The 18204-nt window shown below is 35.2% G+C and overlaps 5 protein-coding genes across 5 annotated transcripts; 3 read left to right on the plus strand and 2 right to left on the minus strand.

Moving 5' to 3' along the window:
- Window positions 1–957: 957 nt before the first annotated feature.
- Window positions 958–2143, plus strand: FPOAC1_005862 (uncharacterized protein; the record flags this gene model as incomplete). The annotated part of the gene is made up of 5 exons (XM_044850375.1): window positions 958–972; window positions 1022–1379; window positions 1426–1546; window positions 1592–1702; window positions 1750–2143. 5 exons carry the CDS (start codon window positions 958–960, stop codon window positions 2141–2143), a joined length of 999 nt encoding a protein of 332 aa, XP_044709085.1.
- A 6344-nt stretch (window positions 2144–8487) lies between these two features.
- Window positions 8488–10129, plus strand: FPOAC1_005863 (uncharacterized protein; the record flags this gene model as incomplete). Its single annotated transcript, XM_044850376.1, has 3 exons — window positions 8488–8904; window positions 8957–9180; window positions 9232–10129. 3 exons carry the CDS (start codon window positions 8488–8490, stop codon window positions 10127–10129), a joined length of 1539 nt encoding a protein of 512 aa, XP_044709086.1.
- A 1503-nt stretch (window positions 10130–11632) lies between these two features.
- On the plus strand, window positions 11633–15411 carry FPOAC1_005864 (uncharacterized protein; the record flags this gene model as incomplete). The annotated part of the gene is made up of 2 exons (XM_044850377.1): window positions 11633–12512; window positions 12566–15411. The coding sequence occupies 2 exons, from the start codon at window positions 11633–11635 to the stop codon at window positions 15409–15411; spliced, it is 3726 nt and encodes a 1241-aa protein (XP_044709087.1).
- A 198-nt stretch (window positions 15412–15609) lies between these two features.
- Window positions 15610–16725, minus strand: FPOAC1_005865 (uncharacterized protein; the record flags this gene model as incomplete). Its single annotated transcript, XM_044850378.1, has 3 exons — window positions 15610–15616; window positions 15660–15729; window positions 15777–16725. The coding sequence occupies 3 exons, from the start codon at window positions 16723–16725 to the stop codon at window positions 15610–15612; spliced, it is 1026 nt and encodes a 341-aa protein (XP_044709088.1).
- A 224-nt stretch (window positions 16726–16949) lies between these two features.
- Window positions 16950–17501, minus strand: FPOAC1_005866 (uncharacterized protein; the record flags this gene model as incomplete). The annotated part of the gene is made up of 1 exon (XM_044850379.1): window positions 16950–17501. The coding sequence occupies one exon, from the start codon at window positions 17499–17501 to the stop codon at window positions 16950–16952; it is 552 nt and encodes a 183-aa protein (XP_044709089.1).
- Between the last annotated feature and the right edge of the window lie 703 nt (window positions 17502–18204).

An 18204-nucleotide genomic window follows, 5' to 3' on the forward strand; every position in this document is an offset into this window, starting at 1 on the left:
AACTTAAACAATAGTCGGTCCAATGTCTGTGCAATTCGATGTCCAGAAATAAATTAATCAATAAATTAAAGAGAAAAAGACCCTGCGGAATCCAACTTGATGGGAAGATTCAGAGTTTAAGCGTAGGTAGACAAGATTCGGCAGCTGAGAGTCTAGAACTTGTACAAGGAGCTAGTCTAGAATCCGACAAGGAGCCGTTTGATCGTATGATGAGTCCCTTAAGCTTTTGCCCAGCCGGCACCCCCACGAAAGCTCCCAGTCTAACAGGGATCGGGAGCGGACCGAAGACAACTACAGTTGTTATCAGCACCTCAAAGTTCCCTCTTACGCATGTTTGGCCTTTCCGTCCCTTGCTCCCTTCATGCCGACCTAAGCGCCACGCCGCAGAATGATTGTTCTCGACGGCACATGTCAACGTTAGAACGCAGGGGAACAAAGTCTAATCATGCAGGCAGCTTGTTAGTTGGCGTTGTTTGTTGAAAGGAACGATCCTGAAATTTCGCAGCTGTCAAAATTACTAACAGAGTTTTCATGCTAAAGTTGACTGCTCAAGGATGGGCCTTGTCTTTACTTTTGCATGGTACGATTCGATGAGTTGAAAGGTGTGTCTTGCGGGCATTCGACTGTCGTCAGGGTATGGGTCCATGTTTGACCATGGCAGTAATAAACATGAGGGTAGATAGCAGCTCCAACCCAAATGGTTCAAGATCTTCTCTTCACACGTTCGGTTCATCTTTGTGACATTGACAAAGTATGCCAATCATTCTCTCAGCATGGAGTTTCTGCAGTCTTTGTTAATTGAGTCTTGGATACTATGGGTACTGGGACTCTTTATTGTGCTATGCCGCCTGTGAGTCTTCAACTTGTCTCAACTCAGTGTGATTACTCATTTATTACAGTGCATCGCGACGCTTAAAATTGGGGAGATGGAACCGCCTTGCCATTGAAGATTACCTCATGGTATTTGCGCTTGTGAGTATATAACGATCCAATCAACCAACAGTATGCTTATTGGGAACAGGTAAATTTCACAGGTGTTGTCGTCTCCATCAACGAAGTGGCAAAGAATGGCTCCAATTACATGGCTCCAGATGTCGCAGACAACCTTACGCCAGAGGAAAGGGACAAGGCTGTCTTTGGAAGCAAAATGACATTTGTTCTCGAGATCTTTGCTCTCACAGCTGTCTGGACGATCAAAGCTTGCCTACTCTTTCTCTACAACCGATTAACACAAGGAACGTCGATAAAGCAACGGTGGGCTGTGAGGTTTGTCGCGGCCTTCTGTGCAATCACTTATATCGTCGTCATCTTTTTGTTTGTCTTCTTTTGGTGTTCACCAACACCCGAATATTGGGCTGTACCAGTCAATCCCAACAAGAGTATGTCTTACGCAAAGAGTCATTGGTTTGTCTGACATGTCTCTAGTGCAATGCGCAACATACTATTCACATATGATCACTGCAACAGCATGCAACATTGCTAGCGATATCATGCTGATCCTGCTGCCTATTCCCATAGTCATAAATATCAGCCTTTCAAGGAAGAGGTATGTACATTCACCTGTGGCAGATACCGTGACTGACCGTAGCAGACGGGTCGGGCTGTGCTGTGTCTTTGGCCTTGGCCTATTCAATATCCTTGCTGCGGTTCTCAACCGATACTATAACTTCAGCAATCCCAACAGCTACGTCTTCCTTTACTGGTGAGTTTCAATTACCCGTCAAGCAACCCCTCTAATACCTTGATCAGGTACGTCGCAGAATCTGGCGTCGCGCTCTGGGTCGGCAACCTCCCTCTCTGCTGGCCTGTCCTACGTCTCGCTCTCGGTTCTAAAGGCGACTCCTCAAACCCCTCGTACCCGAATCCATCATATCGGAATTCCTCATACCAAGAAAACTCTGCTCGGCGAAGAACACACGCACGTAGTAAACCATCTGCATGGGCGAAGCTGGAAGACGAGCATGGCACGCGCACGGCTGAATCACCAGATCATGGAAGTCAGATTGAACTTGTAGAACAACGCGGCCAGAAGCCGTACTTTGTTGAGGCCAAGGTAAGTAGTGGCGGGGATACACTTGAGAAGGGGACTGATGGGCATATTACGGTTGAGACCAAGGTGGAAGTCAGCGAAGGTCGACTGTAGACTACATTTTCTTGTTACTTTTCATTTCACATCACCATAGTTTCAAACTAAGATACTGAGTATCGCAATTGAGAGTATTGCTTTTAAAAATAACGTGACAACCGAAATGCGCATCACCAAGTCCTGCGGGAGTACCAGCGATTCTCTAGCTCAATAAACTTTCAACGTGGGATTCCCGGTTCCGTTCCAACCGATCCTGACCACTTAAGTTAACCATTCAAGATTTAGTGCAGGCGAGTGTGGTTTCATTGCTGAAGACAACCTGCATGCGGCGTCAAGGATTATGGAGACCTAGGCCCTGCTGTCGTTAGGCCCTGGTTGAGTATTGGAATGTGAAATGGTTACTTGAGTGTATTAAAGGTTAAAGAACTAGATATATAAGAGGAACTAGATATATTATAAAGACTATTAATAGATTAAATAAATAAAGATCTAAGATCTTAATATTTCCCCTTAAGCTAATAATAATCTATTTTTATTATCTTTATATAGTATTTATTCTTTATAATATTTATTTATATATATTTTTATATAATATATAATATTATTTTAATAAAACCTAGAAAATACTTTTATAAATAAAAAATTAAAAAAAAAATAATATATTTATATATCTATTTAATTAATAATAACCTATTAAAGTATAATAATATATATTTATATATAAATTCTTTTTTATAAGCTATATTTAATATATATATATAAATCTAGCTTATATATATATAATAATATTATTTAATTTATAATTAATTAAATAATAAATATATTATAATACTTTAAAGTTATAATATATTTAGTTTTTATTAATAAGTTTAAAAGCTAAATAGAATTTCTTAAAGACTTATTAAAAAAGTCTTTTTATAAATCTATTAATAATTTAATTAATTATTAAAATATATTCTATTTATATATTATTATTAATAATTTATTTTTAAATATAATATTATTAAATAATAATATCTTTTATTTTATAATAAAATTAAAAGTTTTTAAATATTATAATAATACTTTAATTATCTTTATATATAATTATAGTCTTAATATTATTATATTATTAAATATAATAAAAAAGTTTATTTATAAAGGTATATAGCTATATTACTTTTTTTATAGTTTATATTTATTTAATATATTTAATTTTAATAAATAATAATATAATTATTAATTAATATCTTAAGCTTTAATTAATTACTTTATTTTTAATATTAAAGATATATTTAAATATTAAATATTATATTTTAATATTATTAGCTTAATTTAAGTCTATTTATTTTATAATATTAATAAGAGATTTTAAATAATAAAATTTAAAGTATATTATTCTTTTAAGATATTTTAAGATCTTTTTAATTATTATTATATAAAATAGTTTTAAGTTATTTATAAAGTAATTATAAAGTAATATATTAAATATAATATTTAATTTAATCTTAAGTATTATATATATAAGTAATTTAATTACTTTAATATATTATATTTTATTATCTTAAGATATAGTAAAGTCTTTATTAAATAGTTTAAAATAAACCTTTAAATTAATTAAGACTTAAACTATTAAATAGTTTTTTATTTTAAAGTCTATAAAGATTTTCTTAATATATCCTTTTTATAAAAAGAATAGCTTATATTTATATTATAATTAAGTAATAAATATTTTAAAGTAATAATTATATAGTTTAAGGTTTATTATTTAAAATTATTTAAATAAAGCCTTTTAATATTATTAATATTAAACTTTAATAGTTTAATAATAAATAAATTATTAATATAGACTATTATAATAATATTATTTTAAATAAAGACTTTTATATCTATATATAGTAATATAAATCTAAGGGAAATAAAGAATTTAAATAATATTTTATATTAAATATAAAGTAACTATTTTAATCTATATAATACCTTCTTAAAATAATATTTTCTATTTAACTTATTATTAAAACCTTCTAGTTATTTAATTTAAATTTCTTTTTTAATATTACTATAGAGAAAGATAATTTTAATATTTATTTATTTTACTTTAAAATTAAAAGTAATAATAATTATAAAGATAAGTTTATAATTTATAGGTTTTATAATTAATATAAAGGTCTTATAGTAATTAATACTATATTATTATTTAAAGCCTTAAATAATAAAATAAGCCTTATAATATAATATATTTCTATTTATATTATATTTCTATTTATAGATCTATTTCCCTTATAGAGGTTATATATTTACTAGTAAATATATAAAGTATTATATTTTATTATTATTTAATAACTTTATTTTATTTCTTATTATTTCTATTTATTTATCTTAATATATACTTTATATTACTTATTTATATATCTTTAGTTTAATAATATTTACTTTTTAAGTAGATAGTAATAAATATATAGATATTATTTTAATAAAAAGATTAGTTTTATTATTTTTAATATCTTAGTTAGTATTAAATATATAATTTATATTATATATACTTTAATATAATAAATAAAATTCTAATTAATTCTAAATAATATCTTAAGATATATAATAAATATTAATTAATTTAATTCTTTATAAAGAAATAATAATAATTAAGTTATATATAGAAGTATATATATCTTAGTCTTATATATTATATTTAATTATATTTAAATTACTTATATTAGAGTTATTTATATATAAATTATTTATATATATATTAAAGAGAACTATATATAAAATACTTATATATATTATACTTATATATATTATATTTATATATAATTATTAAGGTATATATTAAGGTAATAATAATAATATATTATCTAGGATAAATTATATTCTTAATTATATATTTATAGGTTAATAGATAGTATATAGATTTAAATCTTTCTTTTTTTTATCTTATAATTCTATAAAGTTAATATTATTAATAATAAAGATATTATTATTATTATTTAAAAGGATATAATTATAACTTCCTTAATAGCTAAAAAGATAATAATAAATACTTTTTTCCTCTAGTTTCTTTTATTAGTTTAATAGGAAAAATATATATCTATAGAAATTTAAAATATAAAAATATCTAAAGTTTAGCTTATTATTATTCTATACTTTATATAGTATTATCTTTATACTTAAGACTAAGTTAATATTATATAGATAATTAATTATCTTAAAGATATATAGCTATTATTTCTTATTTAGTTTTAAGTTTTTTAATATTAAGTTAAGTTTCTTTATAAAGATATAATTCTAGACCTTAGTTAGTCTATTCTATTAATATTATTTTATTATTATATAAAGAATTTTAATTTTAAAGTTATTATAGAATAATTAAAGTAAATAGGATATATTCTTTTCCTTATAATTAAAGTAAAGGTATTAAATAATCTATATTTAAGTCTTAAGGTTATAGACTAGCTTATAAAAGTATATCTTAAGTTTTAACTTCTATTTAATTAAGAAAATCTATATTATACTTATATAATTATAAATAAAAATAGCCTAATAATATATATTTAAGGCATTTAATATTTAATTTACTAAGATAAATAAAATATTTATATTATAATTAGAGATTAAAATTATTAATTTAAAAGCTAGCTAAAGTAATATCTATCTAGCTATTATCCTTATTAATAATATAAATACTATATTATTTAATTATAATAAAGATAATTTAACTATAATATATTATAATAGCTTTTCTTCCTTTAAATATTATAATAACTTTATTTTTATTAAAGGTAAAGATAGAGATAAAATTAATATATATATTTAATATATAGAGATATTATTAAAGTAATAAAGGTCTAATATTCTTAAGTTTAAGTTTATATATACTTTATCCTTTTAATATAACTTATATATTTATAATTCTATTAATAAGATTACTATTATATATATCTAGTAATATAAATTTATTATATTAATAGAATATATATAAAGAGATATTACTATTAAAGATATAAATCTATTAAAATACTTATATTATCTTAAATAGAGTTAATTAAAATTATAATAAAGTAATATTATCTTATAATTAAGTCTAGCTAAAGTATTTAGTAATAAGTTTATTAATATTAAGGTTATATAGTTTAATATAGGCTAAATAAAGGTATATAATTATAGTTAACTTATTTTAATTAGTATTCTTATTATTTTATCCTTATTAAAATTAAACTCTTTTTATTCTATAGAAATTAAAATTATTTAGTTTCTTTTTAAGCTTTAAATAAAGAAAGAAATATTATCTATTTAAATAACTTAATACTTTATAGTATATATAATAATAGTTATTTTATAAGTATATATATTTAAATTAATAAATAAAAAACTATTTAGCTATAAAGGTAATTAAATTTAATTTAAATTATTATTATATTAAGTATTCTTTTTATTAAGCTTTTAATATAGCTATTTTAAAGGTAATAATAATAAATTCTATACTATTTTAATTTTATTATAAAATAAAATAATATTATTAAAAGAAATTCTTATAAAAACCTTAATAATTAAGATTAAGTTTATTAAAGAACTTCTAAATAAAAAGAGATTATTAATATAATATATCTTATATAGTAATTAAAGTTATTTTTAAAGTTTATAAGCTTATTTAAAGTAATTAATAATATTAATATAATTATTAAGTATAAGTTATTAAAGTTTTATATTAAATTCTTAGAAAACTATATTACCTTATAGTATATAGTTCTATTTAAGAGTTTTAAATAAATTAAATATATTATTTTCTATCTTAAAAATAAAAGAATATAAAATAAAGCTAAATCTATTCTTAATATTATTATAAATCTTATTTTATTTATATTTCTATTTTTATATATAAAATATATTAATTATATTAATTATACTTTTATTTTCTTTTTTAATTAATTCTTTAATTAGTTTAAGACTATTTTTTATAGTTATAAAAAGGTATTTATAGCTTATTATTTTAATTTAATTTATTATCTTAAGTTTTTATATTATTTATTAATTTAATATTTCTAGCTTAAAAATTAATAGAATTCTTATTAGTCTAGTAATTCTTAAGTTTAATATATTAATATAGTTTAATAGTTAAATATTAGTTTAATTTAAGAATATTTTTAAATTTAAAATAAATAGTAAAAAGTTTAGCTTTTAATAAGTTATTTAATATAAAGATAAGATATTTTATCTTATAAAGGGGATTTATATAATAAAAGAATTATCTTTTAAAAAGGCAATATATTTTCTTACTATATATTTATATATTCTTATATTAATATAAATATTCTACTTAATATATTAAATATATTATTTTTTCTAATTAGCTAAATATATTTTCTTATAAATTATTATCTATTAAGCTAATCTAAAATATATCTTTTAATATATCTTTTTATAAAGTATTATTAAATATATTAATTTTAGCTTTTAATCTTTAAATATCTATTAAGCTTATAGTTAAAAGTATATCTTTATTTATTATATATTTAAATATAATTATAAATAATATATATAATAATAATAATTAATAAATATTATTTAATATTAATAATATATTAAAAGTATTATATTTATAAACTTTTTAATAATTTAAATTAAAATAAGAAATTACTTTTTATTAAAATATTTAAAAATAATAATATAATAAATTAAATATCTTAAGTAAAAATAATAATTATATCTTATTAATATAAAAATATATTCTTTTTATAATAATTAATTAAATTATTACTTTTATTAAATAAAAATACTATCTTTTTAACTATTATATAAACTTTTTAATAAATTATTAATAAATAGTCTTATAAATATATTAATATAATAAAATAAAATATATTAAATTTTAATTAAAATAATTTAAAATATAATAAAAATAAAAAGAAAATAATATATATATAAAACCTTAGTTTATAGAATCTAGGCTTATAACCTATTAAAATATAAAATAGTTACTTAAGTATATTAAAGGTTAAAGAACTAAATATATAAGAAAAACCAGATACATTATAAAGACCATTAATAGATCAGATGAATGAGGATCCGAGATCTCAACATTGAGGAGGCAGGCCATCGACATGGGGGTCGGGGATGGCTCAATCACTGAAGACTGCAGTTTAGCTTACTAGGTATGTGTCTTCCGGCAAGGCTCGCCGTGTGCGCTTGTAGTTTGCGATTAATGAACGGTTCAGTACGCATGTCACACCACACTCGGTCTCCTTTTATCGAGTAGTGGTCTAGCCGGGGCAGCGGACCAACAGCGCACTGCAGGGATCACAGTCTGCAGCAGATTTCAACAACAAAACTCCTTCAAGCCCCTCAAACTCTGTCTGTAACTTTATATTGGTGGCTCGTCTTTAATTTCCACCTCTATTTTCTCTTCTTCTTGATCGGTCGTCACAATGTCCCTTCCCCCCAATGACACTGAAGCAGTTCATGAAAAGTCTGCAGTAACCAGCTCCTCTCCAACTTTTAGAGATGATGACATATCCAATGAGTCCACCACTCCTCCCTCTTCGATCTTTCAGAAGATCAACAACCGCATTGAGAACCTCGCTGGACTAGAAGCGAGAGGTATTCTGCGTGTTTTACCAGAAGAGCGACAGCCTGCTTCAAGCGCTGCAGACCTTCAAGTCGCGCTGCTATGGTTCAGTGCAAATCTGTCACTGAATAACCTCGCCACTGGCCTCTTTGGGCCAATGGTATTTGGATTGGGGTTCCTGGACAGCGCGTTACTTGCAGTGTTTGGAACCATCTTGGGTGCTTGTTCCACAGGATACATGGCGATATGGGGCCCGCAGAGTGGAAATCGCACCATGGTACATACGCCTTAACCCTCTTGAATGTAATCTCTGACACCTCGTGATACAGGTCGTGTTGCGTTACTTCTTCGGATACTGGCCTTCAAAGATTCCAACATTTCTTAACATCGTTCTGATGGTTGGATATGCTACGATTGATTGCATCATTGGCGGACAGGTTCTATCTGCTGTAAGTGGTGGTAGCATGACCATCTTGGTAGGCGTCATCATTGTCGCTATCGTTTCATGGATCGTCGCTGTCTTTGGCATGAAAATGTTTCACACCTATGAACGGTATGTTTTCCTTCACTGTCACGTCACATCTCAACTTACTCACACACTCAGATATGCTTGGATTGCGCAAGTAGTTGTACTTGCTGTGCTTATAGGTGTTGCAGGGCCTTCATTCAACGCCTCTGCTCAACCTACCGTCTCCGGCTCAGAACTTGCTGCCGGTCGTCTTTCGTTCTTCACATTATGCTTTTATGTCCCAAACTCATGGGCTGCTGCTGCGTCTGACTTCTATGTCTACTATCCTGAACGCACATCTCGAGTCAAGGTTTTTCTACTTACTGTTGTCGGCCTGACCATGTCATTTACCCTTGTCTATCTCATTGCTATTGGGCTGGCCACAGGACTCGTCAACAACAAAGATTGGGCCGACGCCAACGCTATCAGCACTGGTGCTCTCATAGTCAAGGCTTACGACCCTCTTCATGGCTTTGGAAAATTCTGTTCTGTCGTAATCGCCCTGGGCGTCATCGCCAATAGTACGCCTTCTCTTTATTCAGGATCACTCGGCTGCCAAGTCCTTGGTCGTTACACCAAAGCGGTACCTCGGTGGGTATGGTCTACTGTCCTGTCTCTGATCACCCTCGTCCTCGCAATGGCCGGCCGTGAAAGCCTTCTGGTCATCTTCCAGAACTTTGTTGCGCTGATGGGATACTGGGTCATGCTTTTCATATGTATTGTGTTGCAGGAACATTTAATCTTCCGTGGCCGTCAAGGGTTTGACTGGACTGCATGGGAAAACAGGAACTACCTCCCTGTTGGGCTGGCTGCTTTTGCGAGCTTCGTCCTGGGCTGGGTCGGTGCCGTTCTGGGAATGTCTCAGGTCTGGTACATTGGACCTGTGTCACAAGTGGCACACACGGCTGATCTAGGAATGTGGTTGGGATGTGCGTTCGCTATCGTCACGTTCCCAGTGTTCCGGCATTTGGAGCTCAGGGTTTACGGAAAGTAGGATTCTTAAGAGACAACGTGCCACTCTATAGCAAGAACTAGGCTTTATAAACCGTGAGGGCGATATCTAGTCTGTTATTTACGCAGGAGCCGGTTCGTTTTTGGTATACTCGCTTCTAGCTGCACAAGCCAAGATATCATACAATATATAGAACATCTAATTCCAAGCTGTGTGCTATATTTTCACAATTTGCACTTCAATAGATCCTACTCGATACACATAGTGCCAACATGACTAGTCGTATTCTTCCGGCATAGGGGTTGTGCATCGTCCTGGTTTTAAAACTGTTCACTTTGTCTCGGCATGAATGTTTATCTGGAAACTACTGAAAAGTGACCAAATGACGTTTTCACCACCTTCAATGGGCTTGAGACTTACCCACCGTGGTCTGTTCCCAGCCTTCTGCCATAAAGCTTTGCACCACGATAGAGAATCCATGTCCGACGAGATTCGGTCTATTGAGAAAATATGGTTTTTTTTTAGTGTTGATGCTACGCCATACTAACCGCAACAGGCACTTTAACCACATGTCTCTTTCTGATGCCGTCATCCGATGCGGAGGTTAGGACGAGTTGGCGTCGAATGTAAATTTATCTCTTCCGTGGCAGTAAGAGTCAGTTGGAAAGGTTCAACGTATAATCATTCATTATGATTCAATGGTCTAGTCATAATCCAGTTAAACTACCCTGCATTAAGAGACTTGAGGAAAAATGTATTCACAGTGGAAAGCCTTTCCTGTTGAATAATGGCTTAATCCTTGCTTAACTAGTTGTTCCCTTCTGTTCGGATGCTGTAAAGCCACAACGCCACATAGAATACTGTGCCTGAGTAGAATGAAAGATTGGGATGGTGGGAATAAATCTTAACTTCCCTGTTAACCGCGCAAAAGATGGATGTTTTACTCGTGCATCGTGATCGTAAAGAGAAAAAGTCGATGGAAAAGTTGGGCCCCGAGATCTGGATCGGGCCGCTAGACATGATTAGCGTCGGTTGATAGCCTAAAAGCAGGGTTTGATCCGAAGTTACATCATTTGCACCTAAGGATCATCCCTTAGAATTCCTTGTCTGTTCACAGCATTTCTCGCGTAGTTGTCTAGCCGTGGTTGTGAACTAACTAACTGCATTCAACAATGATAGTTTAAAAAGAGAACCTGGGGGAAGTCACACAAGATGGACGCTGAAAATGGGACTCGGAGTTGTTGACATGCTGGTCGCCAAGTGAGGCTGTCGAGGGTCCTCTTTTATATTAAATCACAGACCATCCACGTTTCGCATGGACATCCCCATTAGAACAGAGTTTCATAAGAACCAAGGAAAGACGACAAATAAAATAGAGAATGGTCTGTTTAGACAGTATCATTACTCACACTAGCGTACCCGTCATTCCGTTGACCTTCCTTGGCAACCCACCAAAATAATTCCGCCATGTTTCTGACTTGTTTCCTTTCATCAGCCTCTTTTTCTTGATTGTTTCTTTTTTTGGTGATAGGATCCGGAAAGAACATGGAGTCCGACATCGCTGACGACCTCGATAAGCTCAACATCAGAGATATTTTGAACGCAGATTCACGGCCGACGTTTATTATTGATCTTGACCCAGATGATGAGTCACCACTACCCTCAAACATTATTGAACCCGTGTTTTGCAATACCGCCTTGACTACACACGAGCGACTTTTTGACTCTGTACGCGGGGAAGCCACATCTAGCGGGAAAACCGCGTCTGTCTCATACCTTGACTTCAAGTGCTGGGCCACTGGAATCACAACACAAGACGACTCCAAGGATGTCTACCCTCTGTTTTTTCTCTACAACGACTTACTCTGGACCGGATCAACCGTCACGAAAAGATGGCGATTGATCAGTGGAAACCGACAGTGGAAACAAACCGCTGCCCCGGAAACTTTGTCTTCCAGCGCCCTGTCTCGGGCCAGTACACCCGGTATCAGAGACAAGGACATGGATAACGACCAAGCAAAGCAGGAAGACACTAAATTGGCAAAGCAAGACCCAGAGCCCGAGGTCAGAAATACCATCTTCCAAAGCCCAACCGAGATGATAGCTCCGGAAATACCCTCTGTAGGGTCAACGCATATCGTGTCGACACAGCGAAAAGAATCACTCAAATCGTGGTGGCGAGGAGGGACGTCCAAGGGGAGTTCAGACCGTATTACTGGCAGCTCAAGTAGTGGATCATTTGTCTTGGGGAAACCCGAGAAGGCTGTCGCAGATTGGACAGCGGCAAAGCCGAAAGGATTTTTAACGCCCTATATCAAGCTTCTGAGGGATATCGACTGGTCTTTAACGCCACTGGGACACATGGATACGTGGTCGCCAGAGCTTCGCCAAGTCGCAAATCTCGTCATCACCAATCCTCACCCTGGTAAGTCTCGTTGGATAACACGATTTTACTTCGTCTTTCTGACACGAGTCTAGCAAGTTTGTTCTGGGGAAATGACATGACAATGCTCTACAACGAGCAATATGCCATCCATTACGCTGGTAACAAGCATCCATCTATGCTAGGCACAGGCGCGTCTGGTCCTTGGTCTGAAGCCTGGGATGTTCTTGGATCAGCTTTCGCTGAGGTTATACGGACTGGTGTCAGCCATCGCGGCGATAACGATGAATTAGCTCTGTTTAGAAGAGGGTTTCTCGAAGAGACCCATATCTGCTGGACACTCACACCGTTGTATGGCGGCACAGACCGTATAGTCGGCTTTTATAATGCACCATTCGAAACAACAGATCTCATTCTAAGTCAGCGTCGAATGGCTACCATCAACAAACTCGGGGTGTCTTTGCGAAAGGCAACTTCCGTTAAAAGCTTTTGGAAGTCTGTACTTGAAGGACTGGAGGATAATCACAAGGACGTTCCGTTTGCTCTGGTCTACTCTGTTGGGGATTCCGAGGACACAGATCACCAATCGAGCTCTTCTGGTAGCACGATTTCAAGCAAGTCTTGCTATCTCGAGGGGACTATCGGTATACCTCATGGACATACTGCTGCCCCAGATCAGATTGATCTCAAGCGGAGTCACCAGGGCTTTGTCCCATCCTTCCGTGAAGCCATGCGTACACGAGGCGAGCCTACATTGATTCGTATTCGAGACGGGTCTCTACCAGAAGATATTTTACAAGGGATCCAGTGGCGAGGGTTTGACGAAACCGGCTCAGAAGCAATCATATTCCCCATTCGACCAACCAATGGCGAGAACGTCTTGGCCTTCTTGGTCATTGGAGTCAACCCTCGGCGACCTTACGACGCGGGTTACAAGTCTTTCGCCTCGTTGCTTAATAACCAGCTAGCCACTTCTTTGGCGTCCATTATTCTCTTTGAAGAAGAGACACGCCGGGGACGGGACGCTGTCGAGGCCGCGGCATTGGAGAAGGAGGAACTGACGCAGCAGATTAACCTTCAAGCAAGTCGTCTCCGAAGAATGACAGAATTATCGCCCCTTGGTATGTTCCTCGCCAGTCCCGAAGGAATATTACGAGAAGCGAACGACAAGTTCTACGAAATGACCGGCCATACACGAGAGACTCACGGCGATATGACATGGGTTGATTTGATGGGTACCTCGGGTAGTATAATGGAAGAAGGCTGGCATCGTCTGACCCAAGAAATGCTCCCGTGGTCGGGAGAAGTCCAGCTACGAAAGGGAGCTGATGACCCTGTCAGCATACATGGTGAACGGATTGACCGCTGGGTTTTGGTCACGGCACACCCTGAGATATCAGCTGGTGGCACCCTACGGTCTATCATGGGCTCCATCACTGATATCTCGCACCTCAAATGGGCCCAGGGATTGCAGAATCGACGACTTCAAGAAGCGGAGGAGACAAGACGACAACAGAATGAGTTTATTGATATCACATCCCATGAGATGAGAAATCCTCTGAGCGCCATTCTGCAATGCGCGGATGACATTACCTTGGCTATGGAGGCTGCAAGATCAAGCGGTGTACCTGCCTCTCGCGAAGTTCTAGATTCATGCCTCGACGCGTCACAGACCATCGCGTTGTGCGTGCAGCATCAAAAGTCAATCGTCGACGACATCCTCACTGTGTCCAAGCTCGATTCGAATCTTCTTCTTATTACACCCGTCGTCTGTCAGCCACAGGCCATCGTTGAACGGGTGATTAAGATGTTTGAATCAGAGATGGTGGCGAAGGATATCAGTCTTGAGATACAGATCCCCCAAGAGTTTAACGATCTCGCCGTCGACTGGGTTGCTATGGATCCAAGCCGCGTTCTACAGATTCTGATCAACCTTATGACGAACGCTATCAAATTCACGGCCTCGTCCTCAACACGTGCCATCAAGGTTACTGTAGGTGTGTCGAAAACTCCACCAGAAGGTGATCACACACCTGACTTTGCTTTTGCGCCTACTCGTGGAGAACTTGGCAACGTTGTGTCTTCAGACGAATGGGGCAATGGGGAGACATTGTATGTGCGATACAGGGTCCAAGACACAGGTTGCGGGTTGACAGAAAACGAGAGACGGCTACTTTTCCAACGGTTCAAGCAAGCCTCTCCTAGAACACACGCTAAATACGGCGGAAGCGGTCTAGGACTGTTCATCTCTAAGCGACTTGCTGAGCTACACGGAGGGCGAATCGGCGTTGCTTCCACTGCTGGGCAAGGCAGTGACTTTGGCTTCTATGTTCAAGCACGAAGAGCATCAGCTCCCAATCAAAAAGATCCCAACCAGCCTGTCTTGTCGCAGTCACCGTCACCGCCAAGTACAAATCCCGCCACAGTCGCATCGCTACCAACAAGAACACCATCTGGAGAAGCCTACATCCTCAACTCAACGAATAATCGCCGGAGACATGGATCAGACGAAACATTTGACCCGCGCGATTTAACGGTCCACATCGTGGAAGACAATCTCATTAACCAAAAGGTTCTTGTCAACCAACTACGAAAGGCCGGCTGCACCGTCAGTGCCACCAACGATGGTGTGGAAGCACTCGAATTCCTTAAAAAGACGCATTTCTGTAAACTGGATGGTTCAGAACTCTCAGTGGTTCTCATGGACCTCGAGATGCCTAACATGGACGGTCTGACGTGTGTGTCCGAGATTCGACGGATGCAGAAGAAGGGAGAAATCATCGAGCATGTACCTGTCATCGCAGTCACAGCGAACGTCAGGGATGAGCAGATACGAGTGGCGTTAGAAAGGGGCATGGATGATTTGGTGTCGAAACCTTTTCGGATACCAGAGGTCATGAGTAAAATAGAGAGGTTATTAAGGAAACATGATAGGTACTAGGCATAGATTTGGGATACACCACAGTATACATACATAGCGTTTTGTCTGGCATAGAACATTTTTAATCAATGTTAAATTCCTTTTCAACTGGAAAACAAGTCGTGCCGTATCTATCTAGCTAGTCCAGTGACGATCGATGTAGACAGTGAGATATGAGCATCTTATACCCTCCGACAGCTCTCTCCAAGTCTGACACCCTCAAGTGCTCATGGTCAGAATGCGCCTCTAGAATCGAGCCTGGCCCGTACAGATATTTCTTGTGGCTGCCCTTTAGTGATGGAATGTCGGTTCCATAGTTGACGACAATTGTATCAAAGCCTGTTTCACCTTCAGCATGGGTCTTTCTTGTAGGGGCTTTGACTTACCAGCAACATCGTAGTCAAGGGGTACTGGATCGACAGCATATGTGCTGAAGTCAACAGCCAGAGCCGTGTCAATTTCCTCGATAGTCTGCGAGACGATATCTTTCATCTCGTCGGCCGACCCAGCTGCAATTCTTACACTACCTGTGGCCGAGGCATCTGCTGGGATGACATTTGGAGCAACACCGCCCTCTATTCTACCGATATTGATAGTAGTGTTACCAAACTGATTGCTCCACGGAAGATGGGCTTGCTGGAGTGCTGACAGCCCGCGAACAAGACTGTCAATGGCGTTGCTACCAGTCTCGGGATACCCGGAGTGTCCGGCTTTCCCTTTTGCTCTGACAGTGAAGCGCAAACCGCCTTTGTGTCCCCTGGCAAGCTTGAGTTCCGTGGGCTCTCCAAATATGACAGACTCCCACGACAAGCCCAGCTCATTTGCGGCTTTCATACCATCTCCGCCAGTCTCTTCACCCACCACGAATAGAAGTGCAACGTCTCCCGAGCTAATCATATTCTTCTTCTGTAATTCTTGAACCGCAATGACCTGGGAAGCTATACTGCCTTTTGCATCAACAGTGCCTCTGCCCCATATCTCATCACCACGTGTTTCGTAAGGCCAATACGGCGGAACAGTGTCAAGATGAGACGTCACAAGAACCCGAGTCTTTCTCGTGTCACCGTAGTAGGCTAATATGTTGTTTCGATTCTTAGCCACGGTCTGTGTCTCGACAGTAAACCCATCATCTTCGAGATACTTCGTGAGAAAGTCGGCGACGCGGTTTTCTGAACCTGTGATAGATGCTTGCTCGACGAGGGATTTGTGTAGTTCAAGCAGCGGCGGTGATTGTTGGATGCTCGGCGATTGACCAAAAAGCGGAGATTGGGTGTCGCCTAGACTGAAAGCGATAGTCGTGGTAGTTATGAGGCAGAATTGTATGTTGAACCTCATGTTGACTAACTTTAGTATGTAGTTTTCCCGAACATCTTGAGCGGTAAGGCGAGGGGTTGGGACGTGTACATATGGATGTCTCAGCTTAGATCAGCATGTCTGAGTCAGGATCGTTATCCACTTGTTCATCTCAGTGCGAATGTGACCATCGATAGGTACTATCCTGCTATTATCGTGTGGAACATTGTGCAGCCAACTCATGCGTTATTTTATTCAATGGCTTCTCAGACAAGACTCTTTTCGCAAACTCTATATTCCGTTGGTCCAGCTAACAAGTTGAACAGATCAGGGTAATCGTCCCCAAAGTTTCCCAACTTCACAAGTTTATATCCCATTCTGCCGTACCAACCCAATAACCTTGCCTTTCCCTCGTGATGAAATGTTGACGGAACTAGGATTTCAAGCTGCATAGTTGTGCAACCCCGTCGTCGGCACTCGTCCTCGGCGAAGACAGTCAGCTGACGTCCAAGACCAGTGCCTTGATATTTGGTATCCAGCGCAAGCATCCCAAAGTCCCCAAGAGTGGGTGTGAGTAATTTAATGAAGACACATCCGATAGGTTCATTGCTAGAGACGAGGTATGCGACGGCAAGTTGGCCGTTTCGAATGAATTGTGCGATCTCTGTCTCTGACGTGCGTTGGTATGAAGGAACAAAGATATCGCTTTCCGCTATCTTGTAAGATGTGTTGACGATGTTGGCGAGGGTACTAGTCAGAGTTTTATCGCTCGCATCATCTGCAGAAGGGATTTTAACAACAGTCTGTGGCCTATCCATGCTAGATTTCTGGCGCAGTGACCTGATACACGAATTTAATGAGATGGTGGAATAAGAGAATAGAGATATGAGGGAAAAGGTCGGAAGGCGAAAGACGGTCAAATGAGGTACTAGATATATGCTGACTCTGTTATTATAGGCAAGGCAAAGCCAGCGCCTTTTATTTAAATCGGTTATAATAAGAATAAGATTAATATTAGTCTAAAGATATATCTTTTCTATATAATAACTTAATATAGTATAATATAGATATTCTCCTTAATACCTATAATTTAATACTTATAATCTTAAAGAAGACCTTATTATTATTAATAGTTATAATCTTAAAGAAAACCTTATTATTATTATTAATAACTATATTATTAGACCTTATTATTATTATTAATAATTATAATCTTAAAGAAAACCTCTTTATTATTATTAATAACTTATTTTCTTTTTCCTTTTTATTATTTAATTAATTATTTATTTATTTATATAATAATAAATAATAATTATTATTTAATTATATATTAATTAAAGTTAATCTTATTTATAAAAGATATTATATAATTAATATAAATTAAATTTATTTATATTATTATTAAATATAGAGTATAATAGTAATAGTAATAATAATATTATATAGATTTAATTATAATTATAATAAATTAAGAATTAAATAGAAAAAAAGTATTAATAATACCTTATAAATCTAATTATA

The sequence above is a fragment of the Fusarium poae genome, chromosome 2 (genome assembly GCF_019609905.1).
Source record: "Fusarium poae strain DAOMC 252244 chromosome 2, whole genome shotgun sequence".
In the NCBI taxonomy this organism is placed as follows: domain Eukaryota; kingdom Fungi; phylum Ascomycota; class Sordariomycetes; order Hypocreales; family Nectriaceae; genus Fusarium; species Fusarium poae.